The sequence below is a fragment of the Netta rufina genome, assembly GCF_964035555.1.
Source record: "Netta rufina genome assembly, chromosome: 5".
Lineage (NCBI taxonomy): Eukaryota > Metazoa > Chordata > Aves > Anseriformes > Anatidae > Netta > Netta rufina.
The window spans coordinates 62,490,918-62,505,566 of record NC_140128.1 but is presented as its reverse complement, the minus strand read 5'-3'; the positions used below and the strand labels follow the sequence as shown (position 1 = coordinate 62,505,566).

Sequence of the window (14,649 nt, the reverse complement as noted above, 5' to 3'; positions counted from 1 at the left end):
ATCAAATCACAAGCATCGCTCCCTGCTTTTGCATAGCCTGGGTTTTCAGCAGAAAGTGCCATTTGCTTTCAGCCCGTTACCTTCAGGGAGAGGGTGAGGCGGTCACGGATGTAGTTCTCATCAGTTTTCAGCTTTTCTATCTCCTGCTCCAGCTCCAGCCGCTGCTTATTAGCCTGCTGCAGGATTTGCTCCCGCTCTTTCCGGAGTTCGTTCTTTAGAGCTGCGATCCGCTCCTTGTATTCCTCATCCAGCTTCCTGTTAAGGCATCAAAGGCAAAGAAAGCTCACAGAGGGAAGCAGGCAGCAAATGCCACGGCGTTAAGCTGGGTGGTATTGGCACTCCGAGCCACTGCCCCTATTGGGGCTGGCTCCAGACAGAAGCACGGGGATTAACCGCGCAGATCGGCCGCACGGTGCTGGATGATTTAGTCCTCAGGCTCAGACCAGTTTTCATCCAAACCACAGGTGCTCACACCTCTCCTGCCCTTCCTCCCAAGCCTCTACCTCCATCACCAACACCTGCAGTGATGACGAGGACAGGCAGGAGCTGCTCGCGCTCACCCTTGGTGTCCCAGGACACTCTACCTGAGGTTGTACTCGTTCCGGCGCTCTATCGCAGCGTGGTGGTCATCGACTTCGGAGGCCATCAGGGATTTCAGCTTCTCAGCTTTTTCCAAGTCTGACCGCAGCTTCTCTTTCTCCCTGGCCACTTGGTCCACCCGTTCCCTAGGGTGAACATGGCCCTGCTGGGTTAAGGCAGCCCTCCCCCAGAGGAGAGGCTCACCAGAGGCTTGTCAGAGAGCCTGGAAGAATTTCTGGGGGTTTCTTATCCTCAGCTGCATTTGTAGCTAGCTATGAGCTTGGGCACACAGCTCTGGGCCTGTCTTGATGCCCCCACAGGTCCCAAACCAGATGCGAACCCCCTGCCCCATTTACTTGTTCTTATTTTTATCACCTTCACCACTTCATCCTCACATTTTATCCCACCTATTTTAATCACAGGTTAGCAAGGTTTGCTTTCCTGAGCTGCTTTCTTGGTGGAAACTCAATAACAAATCTCCCCATAAAGTAAACATAAAAAGACAGACCCGCACAGTGGGAAGCTTCATCTTTTGCTCTAAAAGTGAAATGGGTAACTCATAGGCATGAGTGCTAAGCTGATAGGTAACACATCTGTGGTCTTAATGACCAAAGTCATCCCCAGTGATGCACAAACAAGAAGTCTGCACACCACAAGTCCTGTGCAAAGTCAAATTATGTTTGACATTCAAATGAAAAAAAGGGGAAACTCAGTTTGTACCTCATGCATCCCTGTCCCACAGCAAAACCTACATAAAAGTACCCTCAGAAAGCATTTAGGATTTGTGGTGTTGCTTATCAGGTTGTGCTAGCCTCTGCCTGAACACTTTTGTGTTCCTTGGCCAGTGCCCACTGCAGACTGCACTGATCCTTTCAGGCTGGGAACAGCCTGATGCTTTGATTTCCACCCCCCAGCACATTCTCCTGTGATACTTGGCTATTTTATCCAAGTAAACCCAAATGAAGATGAATTAATGATAACCCAATAACGATGATCAGGGGGACAGGCAGCGCGATGCCCCTCGGAGGGGCCATGCTGCCGCTCAGCAGCTGCTCCTTAAGCTCCTGCTGGGCAATCCCCAGGGAGGAAGCAGAGACAACAATCCCAGCGACTTACAGCAAGTGCCTTATCTCTGTTTTGAAGCTCGCCAGGGCTGCCTGGTGGATGCTGTTCTTGGTTATTAAAAGCTCGTTTTCTAGCGCCAGCGTCAGCTCCGTCAAGTTCACCTTCCCGTCCAAGCTGAAGTCCAAAGCCTGCGGAACAACACGCTGTTGGAGCAGAGCTTTCTTGCTCTGCAGGAGCCTGAAGACATTTGTACACAAAGGGAGAATAAACTGGGGAGGCTTGGAAAAGCTCTTTGCTTGCTGATGAACCTTCAGGAATGGTTTTGGGGCAATAAAACAGACCTCTCAGGCACCTGCCTACATTAAAGTGCTGCTGCCGGCTCTACAGACAGAGAAAACCATGGCTACACTGCAAGGGCAAGAGGAAAGTAAGCCTGTGTATGATTAAGAGTATTAATTCTTTAGGGGACATAATTGCGCCAGGAGCATTTGAATGTTTTAAAAGGCAAGAAAGTGGTTGAAAAAGTGTTCACATAAAACGGGTATTGTAACAGAGGTGATACAGAAGAGGTCTTGCAGGAGGTTCCGCAGTAAAAACCCCACATCTTCCAGCACATTATCAGTAGGAACTGATTGTATTTTCCTTCCCCTCACCTTGCACGAGCACAAAGGAGCTCACAGTACTGCTGGTGGTGCAGTTACTGCTCCCATGCCACCAAAACCACGCAGCAGCACGGCCAACGGGGCCGGCTGTGGGCTAAAGGCAGCTCCTGGCAGGAGGTGAGTTAGGGGCAGACCACGCAGGTCTGGTTAAAATAACACGGAGTTATCAAGCTGGGCTGAGTCCAGGCTCCAAAAGGGTTTTATTTGCATGAGAGCAACAGTTTTGCATAAAGCATTTATGGCAGCCTGGATGTTCAAAATCCGTATGGACACAAAATGCTAAGAAAAACCTGTCCTTGTCACAGCCAGTAACCCAGCGGGTCTGGAACAGACACGTGGAAGCGTCTTACCCCGTGCACAGCTTCCAGCAGGATGGGCAGGGAAGCAGTTTGCTTCAGGTACCTGATTTGCAGTACATATGACCCTTTTACCTTGTATAATTACTGGGCAGTGCAAGCTGTAACCCGGATCATTCCAGCACTAAGAGCTTTGCAGGTGCTGCTGTTCAGCGAGGTAAAGGAATTAAATTGCTTTACGCAAATGTAGGTGACCTCTTCGAGCTGAGCTGGAAGCCCCATTACATTTTATCATTAACTTCCAGCTCTCTCAATGCAGGAAATCACCGGAGATTTCCCAGAACAGTTACGCTAGCACCAAGAATTTTAGAGGAAAAAAAATCCAGTTACAGCCCAGAACCTCATAAAGAGGGCGAAATAAAGCAAATAGAAGGAGTGAGCTGTGCCTGCTGGTTACCTTCAGGATGTCCTGGCTGTTCTCGACGCCCTCCTGGTGCCAGCAGTCGAGGATACCCTCCACGCAGCCGTAGCCCATCCCATCGTCCAGGCTGGAGAAGAGGCAGAACCCGAGGGTGCTGGGCATGGCAGTGGGGCCAGCCGTACGCCTCCCGCTCTCATCGAAGGACTGCAGAGAGAGGGGAGAGCTGTGGCAGGGTGCAGCACCCTGGGGGTGAAGGATTTAGCCTGCTTTTCCTCGCAGCAGGAGCGCTGCTGCTGACCTCGTGGCACTGCAGCACAACCAGGTGCTTTGGGCTTCGAATAAATTTGAGGAGGAATAGCTTTGGATGGGTTCTCTGTGCTCCTAAAGTGTTTTCCACCACCTGCTTTTAAGTGTTGCCTTTCCCTTAGAGGCTGTGTGGGCACTTGTGTTACAGCCCTCAGCTTCCAGACACAGATGGGCAGTAACTCCAGACTCTCAAAAGAGAAAAAAAAAAAAGGATGTGGGATGTGCAAGCCCACAGCCTGCAGCTGACCTCAGGCCACATCTTTTTGCCCTGTTCACAGCCTGCACCCTTTTAGTGCCCACCATGTCCTGCAAAGGTGCATCCCAAACCTCATTACTTCAAAGGGGCCATCTCTTCCCTTCCCCAGGAGGATGCCTCCTGCCCCATCCCCATCCCAACAGCCCCAAGGGAGCCGAGCAGCCCCTCACCTGCATGGAGAGGTGTCTCTTCAGCTGTCGGTATGGGGTGGATGCCGAGGGCGTAAGTGGCTTCCCGTTCCTGAGCAAGCCGTAGAAGAAATCCTCCACGCTCATGGTGCCATCTTGGTCCAGGCTGTGGAGCACCCCCTCGAGCACCTGCGAGCAGCAGGGGGCAGAAATTTTTTGGTTATTGCCAAAAGCACAGCAGCAAAACTCAGCACAGCAGACAAGGACCAAAAGAGCTGCCAGGCTCGCTGCATCAGCACGGACTGGGAAAGTCGTCTTACAGAAAACTGCAGAGCTATGCACACTACCGAAATCCTGCCTGCCAGAGCATATAAGCTCCTTATTGTGGTTATCTTCAAGCATCCATCTTGTAAGGCAGCACGAAAAAGCCTCATTGCGCCCTGCTCCCGACCCCAGGTGACACGAGGAATTTAGTGCAAGTTCGTGAGAAAAATGCCCAAACCTCTGCAGCATCTGAAGCCACTGAACAAAAAAATAGTACGGCACTACAAGGTTACAATAAATCTATTTTATACTTCAAGGGCAGTCTTCTTGCTTACAAACAAGACTGAACATATTAGGATTAGAGAGGTTACGATAGTCCCTTCCTATTCCTTTGCCTTCAGTTTATTTCTCCCACTTGCTGCCTTTCCTACACTTTAATATCCTGAAAACATTTTTGCAAATGCTGCAAAGGAATAACAGTCCAGAAACAAGCTTTATAGAGGAAACTGTTTCAAGCAGTGGTATTCTAAGATGGGAAGCAGTTTTATTAAAAAAGCACTGAATCTTAAGACGACATTTTGCTAAAGAAATAATTTACTCAGGGACTCTGTCTGGAGGACAAAGACAGCCCGCAGGTCTTTGCAAAGTCAAAAGCAACTATCTATGAATATTTGAACCAATATTTGCTTTCCAGATAGACAGATCCTAGGATTAAGGAGTCATGTTTGGAATCCAAGGTATGTTTTTTAATTTAAAGTTTACTCTGTGATGGTACATGACGACGGACAGGCATTACGGTGCAGGGCAGCTGCCTCGGACCAGCGCAGCCTCTCGGTGGTTCAATGCCAACAAACCCCTTGAAAAGCAGCGAGCTGTTAGCCTGCACTTATGCTTTGTGATAAGCAAAAAGTGATGAGCCACAAGGCAGGCGTCTGTGGCAGCACCAACACCCAGCACGCCTCTGGGTGCGAGCCACCCCTCTGGCAACCCCAGCCCCACGGCGCTCACCTCCCCGCTGACATTTTGGAGCCCAAACTGCTCGCAGATGGAGACGAGCTTCTTGCGGTTCAAGTGGCCATCCCTGGTGATGCCGAGGTGCTCGCAGACCTCCTGCAGTTTCTCCTCTATCCACTCCGGTGTGGGCAGCGAGGTGCCGGGAGAGGCGTTCAGGTCATCCGGGTTCCAGAAACGCAGCTGCCCTGAATTGGGGGAAAACAGCTCCGGTGTATGGGACTGCTCCCCAGGGACCACCAGGAGACCCCATGCCACACGGGACCCCGTTAGACAGCCAGAGCCCCCCTGCTTGCTCGGCAAAGAGATTTGCAGACCCCAATGCACAGAGCTTGCTCAGCTGCAAGGCCACATCCTTGGGGCTGCCACCTCACCCCACCCAGGGGCTGGGAAAGGGCTTTTTGGGAGCAAAACTTTGGTCCTGTTGGATGGGGTGGTGGTTATTAGACCACAGCTAATGGGGTAGGGGTGTTGGGGCAATTAGAAGCTATATGGCTGTGGTGCTGGGGCAGGACGGGGAGCCCCCACCCCGGGGTCACCCTGCTGTCCCACAGGAGGGCCCTAAGGACTGGTTGGGACTGACATCTAGTGCCTGCCACGCTCCACTACAGCCCCACAGCCCCCAAAGCACGCTCAGAACCAGGCCTGGAGATGCTAGGCCATAAGGCAGCACCTTCAAGGAGCCTGGTTTCATCCCAGCATGGGGCTCGCCTCCATCTCGTGCTGACAGCAGGAGGGGCAAAGCATGGCCGTGACAGAGGAACGGAGCACGGGATGGCCACAGGGGCTGCACCGTGTGGTGCTTTGCCTGCCTGACCCCATATAGGGCCCACACCAGCACCACAGGCCTGAGGCGGCCCCACAGGATGCTTTTTTAGCTGTGCTCCTTGGGCTTTGAAGGCAAAACACACCCAGCTGCTTGCTCTTACCCTCTGCCTCGTACTCCTCGCTGCCCCGCGTCTTCCAGTGCTGGGGAGAAAACAAAGGGGTCCCGGGTTGTTATTATGGCCAGACACGGCGCTGACGAGAGGCTCCAGCACCGGCATCAAACGAGGCTTTCATCTCCTTGGTCTCGGTGGGCCAGGCTGGCAGCCCCCGGCTTTTTGATGCTGCCTGCTGCTGGCAGGCACGGTGCTGCTGTGGGGATAAGGCAGGGGACTGCCAAAGCCCCCCAGCTGAGCCAGGAGAAGCGCAGCAGCAGATCAGAGCCATGCCGCTAAGAGATGGGGGATGCAGCGAGGATCGCGTGCTGCGTGTAGGCACCGAGTGTGCAGTACCCCTTCCTTACAGCATCCTGGGTGACTCCCACACCCCTTGTGGATCCTACACGCAGCCGGCCTGAGCTCCAGGATGAGAGCAGAGCCTCGAGCATCCCCGTTGTGGGTAGCCCGTAACATTACCCTGAAGCACACCACCACCCCACGGCCTCCCTGGGGGATCACGCATCACCTGCGCCTCTCTGCAGAGCCCGAGCATCCCAGGCAGAGCACGTTAGCAGCAAGTAATTAAGCTGCAATGAACCTGCACACGTGAGGGCGATGGGGACATCTGCTCCCAGAGCACACACGATGTGGGAAATGAAGGTTTTGCTGCTTTGTGCTTCCCCCTTTACAAAGGGGACACATCTGCCTGCAGAGCTTGGGGGCCAGCAGCCTGTGCTCGGCCAAACCCACCCCAAACCCACCACCACTCTGCTGGTGATAGCTGCAGGTCAGGAGAGCAAACTGCACTGCCAACAAGCTCCCTGAGCTACACAGAGGAGAAAAAAAAATCCTTTGCTGCTCTGAAGCCACCCTGCTTCCTCCTAGGCAATGCAGCAGCAGCTCAGGCAGCACCAGGAGCAGGGCAGAAGCGCAGTGCTCAAAATGACTTCCCGTACGTAATGTGCTGCCCTGCCACCACCAGCCTTGTACCAGCCGAGGGGATTTGCTAACGAGCCATGCTCAGCAATATTAACTTCTAGTTTAGCAACAGCAGGGGCAGATGTTACTTCTCCACCACCAGCAGCGCGTGCTTGCGCATGCATGGCGCTGATGGACTGGATGGCAAAGTCACCCGGGACATAAAGAGGCTCTAAATCATCACAGAAAAGTTCAATACGTCTCATTCAGATTACAGCTAAAAGCCATTAATCTACGGCGTTACCATGGGAACTGGATTAGGTCACTGGACTTTTTTAGCTCTGCCGCTTGTGCCCGTTTCAGCTGCCGGATGAGGGAAGGGCCGCTCCGAGCCGCAGCATCTCCAAGGACCCGTTTGGTTTTGGGGCCAGGGCAGGAGCCCAGGAGGGCAGGAACCCAGGAGATTTGGGATCTTTGCTCCCCCAGGAGGCTGCAGGCAGCAATCAGGCTGGCACAGACAGGGCTGGAGCCTGCAGCTCTGCTGGATATCTGAATATCTGCTGGATATTTTGGGCAAAGCTAGGGACATAAGGAAGAATACTGCATTTCAGCCCAAAGAAGCGCTGTTCAGCTAGCTCCACCACCATTAGGGTGGGCAGACTCCCTGAAAACCCATCGTGCTGATCACACAGAGCAGGAGCTGAGGCAACAGGTACTGTAAAAGCAGAGACCAGCCCCTGCTCCCCCAAAATGTACAGATAGCACCCCGCCTTGTAAGTGCTGGTCCATGCACAACAGCCTTCGGTGCGTGGGGAGAAGGCACCTTTGGGTGCCAGAAGCAGCCCCTGCCCTGCACTCCTGTCCTCACACCAAGGGGTAACTGGGCAGTGATGCTCAGAAGGGGACCCACTGCTGCCTCCAACTCTTTTTGCATAAGCAGCATGTGTATATTCACCTCAATATCATTTTATTTAAAGAACCTAAATGTGGCCATTTAGCACCAAAACCTCTCACATCAAGGACTTGTCAAAGACAAAAACACTCCAAAAAAAAAAAAAAAAAAAACACAACCAAAACCCCAGGAGCCCCCAGACCACAGCACAGGGTAGAACCACGAGCCCAAAACAACCTGAGGACACCAAGGCACCCCCTCACCACCAGCCCCGGGGGACTGTCGTGACCCCCTGGCAGCATTCACGGAGGGCCCCAGGGTGCCCTTTGTGCCGCGGGGGCTCGGGGTCGGCACCGCCAGGGGGATGACAAAGGGGGCCTGGGGCCGGCGCACGGCGGTGTCAGGCAGGGCATTGTCCCCGGGCAGCGATGCTCCAGCTGGATGTGGGTCACGCACGGCACGGGGGGCTCAGGAATGCATTATTGGGGCGGGCGCGTGCCCCCGCGCGCCGAGCGGCAGATGGCCGCGGCTTTCAATGCTCGCCGCCCTCCAGCTCGGGGCCCGGGCGAGCATCTGCAGCCTGGGCCGTTTGCTCGGCCTGGCCTCTCCCCAGAGCGACGCAGCAACCTCTCCCACCCTGCCATCTGCTCCAGCGAGACACAGCTTTGTTCTCCCCCGGAATATATTGCTAATTAAGACGACGAGCAGGGGCGCAACGCTGAGCCCGCTGCGCACACGGCCAGGCGATCCCTGGCGGCAGGGCTGGCAGCCCCACAGCCTCTGCTGGGGGACAAATGATCACAGCGAGGGCTGCTGAGGGACAGCAGAGCTCCACGAGCCACCTCGCAGTTATCTTTAGCTGCCAAGCAGCAATAAAGGCACCTACGGGGAGAGCAAGCACCGTGCTGAGCTGTCACCCGCAGATCCTGATTTTTTTTTCAGGATAAGGGAGAAAAAAAGCTCTGCTCTGCTACAGCCCCATGGCTCAGCAGCTTTCCAGCAGGGAGCAGGGCACGGCTCTGCCCTCTCCTCCCACAAGGGAACCACAGCAGACACCACGTTGGGCAGAAGCCAGCAGGCAGATGCTCAGGGAATGAGCAGCTTCAGCAGGCACCGAAGGGACAGGGCTGGGACACAACAGCAGTTTGGGAGGTTTTGCCTCCTGCAGTGACAGAGGGACCTTTCCCGGAGCAGAGCCCAGCAGCTGGGCGAGGGGAGGTGACAGATGCCTGACCCTGAGGTCTGGAAGTCAGCACAGCCTTGGGACGGGGAGCATTTGGCCACCCCTGCATCGAGGTTTTGGGATGGAGCAATCTCAGACAGCAACCAGGGCTGGAGAGAAGCGGCTTCAACCACTGCAAGTTTTCACATTGCTTTTGTAGGGGGCTTTTAGGGTCGCAGCTCCAGCAGCACCACATCCACAAAGCCACCAGAGCCACAAATTCCTCGCTGCCCAGGAGCCCAGTGACATCCCGGTGGCAGCAACGCCACCGAGCTCAGCCCCAGCTGCTCGGGGCTTGGTCCAGTGGCACCTGGAGAGGTGACGGAGCCACTCGGGGCAGCCGATCCCCACAGACCAGCCCTCCCCGGCTCCACAAACACGAGATGAGAGGCTGAGAGGGAAGGAAGCCTCCCAGACAGAGCCCGAGCCCTTCTAATTGGCACCGCTTGAAAGCAAGCGCCAATTAAGCCGCGCTGCCCCAGTTCTCAGGCTGGCGAAACACCCTGAGCTGGAGACAGCCTGAGCGCACTCAGCAGCGTGTTTATGTGCACAGCAAGAAAATAAAAAAAAAGGGGAAATGGTGCTGGTTGTGTCAAGCCCCAAAATATCAGTGCCTCGGGAGCCTCCAGCACCAGGCAGCATCTCAGCCCCAGGACCCCCAGCGCCTCCAAGAAAACAATTTCTCCATATACCAAAATATCATCCTCTTAGAAACGAGATAGTAACGCTGATAAAGATGAAAATTGCAGATTTTACAGATTTATCCTGGTTCTTTTCTTTTTTTTTTGGGCTCACGTTTCAAGGGAATTAGCCACCCCATCCACCCGGAGGGGCGCACCAAGAGGCCGTGCTCCCTGCCGGCTGCACCCAGGCTGTTAGGCACCGATTTAGCTAATTGTCTGACCTTGTTAATGGAGCAGCCCTTCGCGCCTACCCAACAGCTAAAAGCGAGGAATAAAATTAGAGTGGCCTCTTCTATCGAGGGCATCGCTTCCCCAGGGGGGTGTGGGAGGATTCGTGCTGGTTTCCAGGGCAGGGCAGCCCAGCACCAGGAGGTGGGTGAGCATCACCCAGGGCAGCGAGCAAGAAGGCAGGGCAAAGAAGCTGCCTTTGGGGAAAAAACTGTTTTTTGAGCTTTTTTTTAAAAAGCTCAGCTTCACAGGAATAGTAACACATATGGCTGTGAAGCTGGAAATTGGAAATTTCTCCCTTCCTTCCCCTCTCAGGGCTGATCATCCCTGTGTGCAGGGTGGCTGCGGAGAGCCCAAGGGAAGCCGGGAAGAGGAGGGCAGAGAGCAGCACGTCACGTTTCCCCTTCCCAATGGAAAACTTGTGCCGTGAACTCCTGAGCACTCACTGCTGAATTGACAATGCCTGGCAAGCCCTCGGCGGGCTGGAACAGGCCCAGCTCCGAGGAAATGCTGCAGTTACAGCACCTTAACGTGCGCCCAAACCCAGCCAGGCCCTCCTTCACCTTCAGATTTTTTTGGAGAGGCAAAACTGGAGCGTGAGGGTGCACCCTGTTAGCACCCACGCTGCTCGGAGTGGGGTGCCCAGCACTAAGCACCCTCCCCGTGGCACCAGGGCAGGGGCACGGCCTTACAAGTGGCTCACTAGGAAAAAGAAAACACAAAGGGCTGAGCCCACAAAGGGCTGAACCACAAAGGGGACAGCTCTGAGATGCCAGCACCATCCCACGGCAGCCGCCTGCTGCCGATCCGTGCTTTGCCAAGCTCTCTGATGGCCACGTGCCCTTGCCCAGCCCTCCCACCAACACGCCAGGGCCTGGCGGGGTTTTCCTGGGTGAGCTGCTGGAGGAGGACACGCTCCTTCTGCTCGCATCGCTCCCAGCCCACACCTCGTTAGCCGCGGAGGCAGGGTGGCAGCCAGCTTTTAATTGCTGGCCAGGAGCACGGTGAGCGCACGTCACCGCGCCGCCGCGCACGCCCAGCTCCTCCTGGGATACCCACGGCTCTGTGGAGCTGATCCTGGGCAGGATTTTGGGGTCGGAGTGAGGGATTTTGGGGTCATCTGCAGTAGGAGATGCATAATGGATCGCTGGGGGACAGCAGGAGGGGACCACCCCCTTCGCTTGGTGAGCACCAAGGACATTTGAACCGCCTCCATGCTGTGCTAGCACATCACAGAGCTGCCCACCTTGCTTGGCCATGGCCACGGGCTCAAAACAAGAAATTATTTCACAAACTGGTGGCAAAGAGACAGAGCAACCTCATGTGAAAGAGTGGTTGGGGCAGAACAAAAGAGAGAGGTGAGAAAAGGGGACAGGGAGGGGAGCAACTAAGCGCACAGGGGCAAAATCAAAGCGAACCCCAAAAGCAAAGCGCAGCCCCCAGCCCACAAACCCCAAAAGCAAAGGCTCACCTCCTCGCAGCCACCGGGAGCGACGTGCAGGGGCTGTGCTTCCTCGCCCAGCGGCTCGATGACGGTCACCTCGGCGAAATCCTCCACCGACGCGCGGAACTCCGGCAGGGAGCGGCGGCCGTAGCGCTTGCCACCTTTGATGTACTTGGGCTGCGCTTCTGGGGAGGAATCTGTGAAGTTTGGGAACAAAGCACGGTGGTGACACATTTTTCCAGGTTCCTGCCTGGCTCCTGGGCACACAGCTGGTTTGGTGGCAGCTCTTGGAGCACCAAAGTGCTGCTGCCCCTGTCCGGCAGCGTGGACCTCGCCGTGATTTTGGGCACGCAGGGTTGGGACCGGTCCCACCCCAAAGCAAATATTGGCACAAAGCACAGCGATAGCTCTGCCTTGCTCACCCCCAACCCATTTCCTGACGGGGTTTGCTCGGTTAACAAGGTGCTGGGGGAAACCTGTCAGCCTTGCCAGCCCTGCCTCGGATCGGGAAGGCAGGCAGCTCTGCTCTCCTCGCACTCATCTTCATTACCGGGGACGGGCAGGTTTAATTAGGGACCGCATCGCCAGAGCCTCCAGATCACCCAGACACCTGGGCAGCCCCTGCCGCTTGAATCACAGCTAGATTAAAAGCCTGGAGACGAGCAGGCAAGTGGAAAAAAACCCAGCGAGTTCGGAGGCGAACATCCCCCGAGGGGCCCGAAAGGAGGAGCTGATCCCAATGAGGGCCGGGGCAGGTCCCAGCCTGCACCAAGCGGCGTCCCCACAACCCTTGGGAGCCGCCACCTAATTACAGGGGGGCCCCGTGTGGCTCCAGCTCCCCCGCAACAACCTCCTGCCTCCGGGGCCTGAATTATCCACGAGCACTCGCTGACAGGGATCAAAACAGAAAAATAAATAAATAAGCACGTTTCGGGCTATTTCCAGCACGAGTCATCCGACGTCTGGAGCAGGGGGCAAATTAAGCAGAGGACCAAATTAACCAGGGATTCAATTAGGGAAAGGCTCTCTGCCGCGCTTTGTGTTGGCGTTTGCTAACCTCGCTGTCGAAACCCACCCCCCCCCGGGACCTGATCATCTTTGTTTTTCGCCACTCGCAGCTCACCGAGAGAGGCAGCTTTTTAAATTTTTTATTTGCAGAGCGCTCCGGTACGAAATAAATGCAAGGAGCTGAAATAAATGCACTGATCAGGGCCGGGGAAGCCGCTCCATCGCTGGCGCACGGGAAGCAACGGGTCCCCAACCCCCCCCCCCCCATGCCAAAAAGCCTCCTCGGATAATATTCCTTCAGATATAAGAGGTTTCAAGCTCGTTAGAGGGAAAAATATTCCGCAACTTAGCTATGCAATGAATTATAAAATACACAGGCCTGGGAGGCCTTTGATTCCTCCAGCCCCGCGCTCCATCCGGCCGTGCTGCAGCTCTAGGGAACAACCCCGGCGCCCCGTGTTTGAACAAGGCCGTTTTAACAAGATTTGCTGCAGCTGGGACCCGGCACATGAAAGTTGGGCGATGAAGTGTGCCGATAGAGGGAAAAAAAAATAAAAAATAAAAAAATAAAAAAAATAAATCGCAGGGAGACAGGCTGATTAAGCGAGAGCCGGAGAACAAAAGGCAGCCTTATCGCTCCTATTAAAGCCTGCCCGATGGTGAACAATCTCCATCCAGCAGCTCTCTCTGAAATGCTAATATTTGTGGCTACCCATTCAGCCATTTATTGCCTCGCAGAAGAGGGCTGGGGGGGTGGGGGGGGGCTTTGTGTTTTTCTTGATAAATAAATTTTCTCCGCCGAGACACGGCCGCACCTCTACGCCCATCTGTCTCCGGGAAGGCCGGGGGAGAAGCAGCAGCAATTTAAGCCCTAATCAGGTTATTGCTACATTTACCTCTGCATTTCCTAACGCTCAGAGTCGGGCTTCCAATCCCCCCCCCCGACAGCTCGGTTTAAGCACGGCAGCAGCCAGGGAGTGAGGAAAACCCAGCACAAACACAGGTGCCTTCATGCCAAGCCTTGCAAACAGGCAATGGGAGGTGGGTTTATTTTTTATTTTAAGCAATTTGAGGCTGGCAACTGACTTAATTCCCTCCCCTTTGACTCCTAGACCACCCTTTGGTCTAAGCATCTCATTTTTCCTGTAAATCAGAGAGTTTTGAGGCCCGGGAACATCTCCGGGATGGAGCGGTGACATCCCCAAGCCGAGAGCAGAAAGCTCACCCCTGCCCCACGAGGGGCTTCCAGCCACAGGGATCCCATCAAAGGACCAAAAAAATAAAAAAAAAATAAAAAAAATAAAAAATAAATCACACTTTTGGAGCCACACAGCTTCTGTTAACACGGGGTACAGCGGCAACCTGTGCTTCCCGAGCGCAGAGCGCCAAAGGGCTGAGCTCATTTCCAGCCCAAAATCATGGGGAAGGATGAGGAAGGGCTTCTTAACCCACACTTGCTTCAAAGGCAGGTGAGGAAATAAGAAGGAAACATCAAAAATCAGCACTTCAAGGGATACAGAGCTGTGCTCACCCCCCCAGGCGTGGTGAACCTCAGGCTCCTATGGAGCCGAGCCCCGGCACCCCGTGGGTAGAGGGCCTCCAAACAGGGAAAAAGGTGGAAAGAAGAAAATAGGGCCAACCCTCCCTGCTTTCTGCAGCCCTCAGCAACATGAGGAATCAGAGAAATGCATGCTTTGGAGCCAGAGCCTAATTAGACACTGGGGTCTTATCTGATCCCCCCAGCTGCCCCCGAGCTGCAGGACGAGGGCAGGAGCCAGCAGCAGTGTCCTGATGGCCAAAAGGAGCCCATGGGCACCTGCCTGAGCTCCCTCCCTGCCCCTACGGGGGGATCACAGCCCCCAAAGCCCCTCTGAACAAATAAAACCAGTCTGCATTTCAGAAGGAAAGCCCCAGTTGAAGCACCGCAGCCAGAACCATCGATTCCCCAGCTCCCCGGCTGGAGACCCACACCCGATTTTCTGCCTTCCTGCCCCACAGAAATCATCTCCAGCCCTGCTCTGCCCTCGGAGGCATTTCACACTTTGGGCTCAGCAAACGAGGCAGAGGGAAGCAGCAGCTCCTGGGGACCCTGCCCAGGGCGCCGTGGCAAAAAACTGAGGTGTTTTGGCCAAAAAAAGGCACTGCCTGCACCTGAACCATCCCCATGGCTTTGTACTTCTCCCCACAGAGGTCCAATCGCAGATTTATCCCGGGTGTTCCCGTAATCCCGCACTCCACCCCATTAATCCCTCCCTGCCCGGGCTGCTAGTGCACGGATGGGACTTCTTAATTTTTATTGCCCCCGGACAGCCTCCTCCCAGCACAGCAGGGCACACGGCACTT

General features: G+C 54.9%; 1 protein-coding gene across 1 annotated transcript in view; it reads right to left on the bottom strand.

The window, feature by feature from the left end:
- The window catches only part of NIN (ninein), a gene marked incomplete at its 3' end in the record, with an annotated part of 48,656 nt that overhangs the window by 28,393 nt on the left and 5,614 nt on the right, over positions 1–14,649 (bottom strand). Inside the window, exons 3-10 of the mRNA XM_084288569.1 lie at positions 11,326–11,495; positions 5,918–5,957; positions 4,986–5,176; positions 3,756–3,902; positions 3,060–3,227; positions 1,696–1,832; positions 585–725; positions 81–255 (exon numbers count right to left, since the gene is read on the bottom strand). Coding sequence (XP_084144695.1) covers positions 81–255; positions 585–725; positions 1,696–1,832; positions 3,060–3,227; positions 3,756–3,902; positions 4,986–5,176; positions 5,918–5,957; positions 11,326–11,495 — 1,169 coding nt within the window. The remainder of the gene's footprint in view (positions 1–80; positions 256–584; positions 726–1,695; positions 1,833–3,059; positions 3,228–3,755; positions 3,903–4,985; positions 5,177–5,917; positions 5,958–11,325; positions 11,496–14,649) is intronic.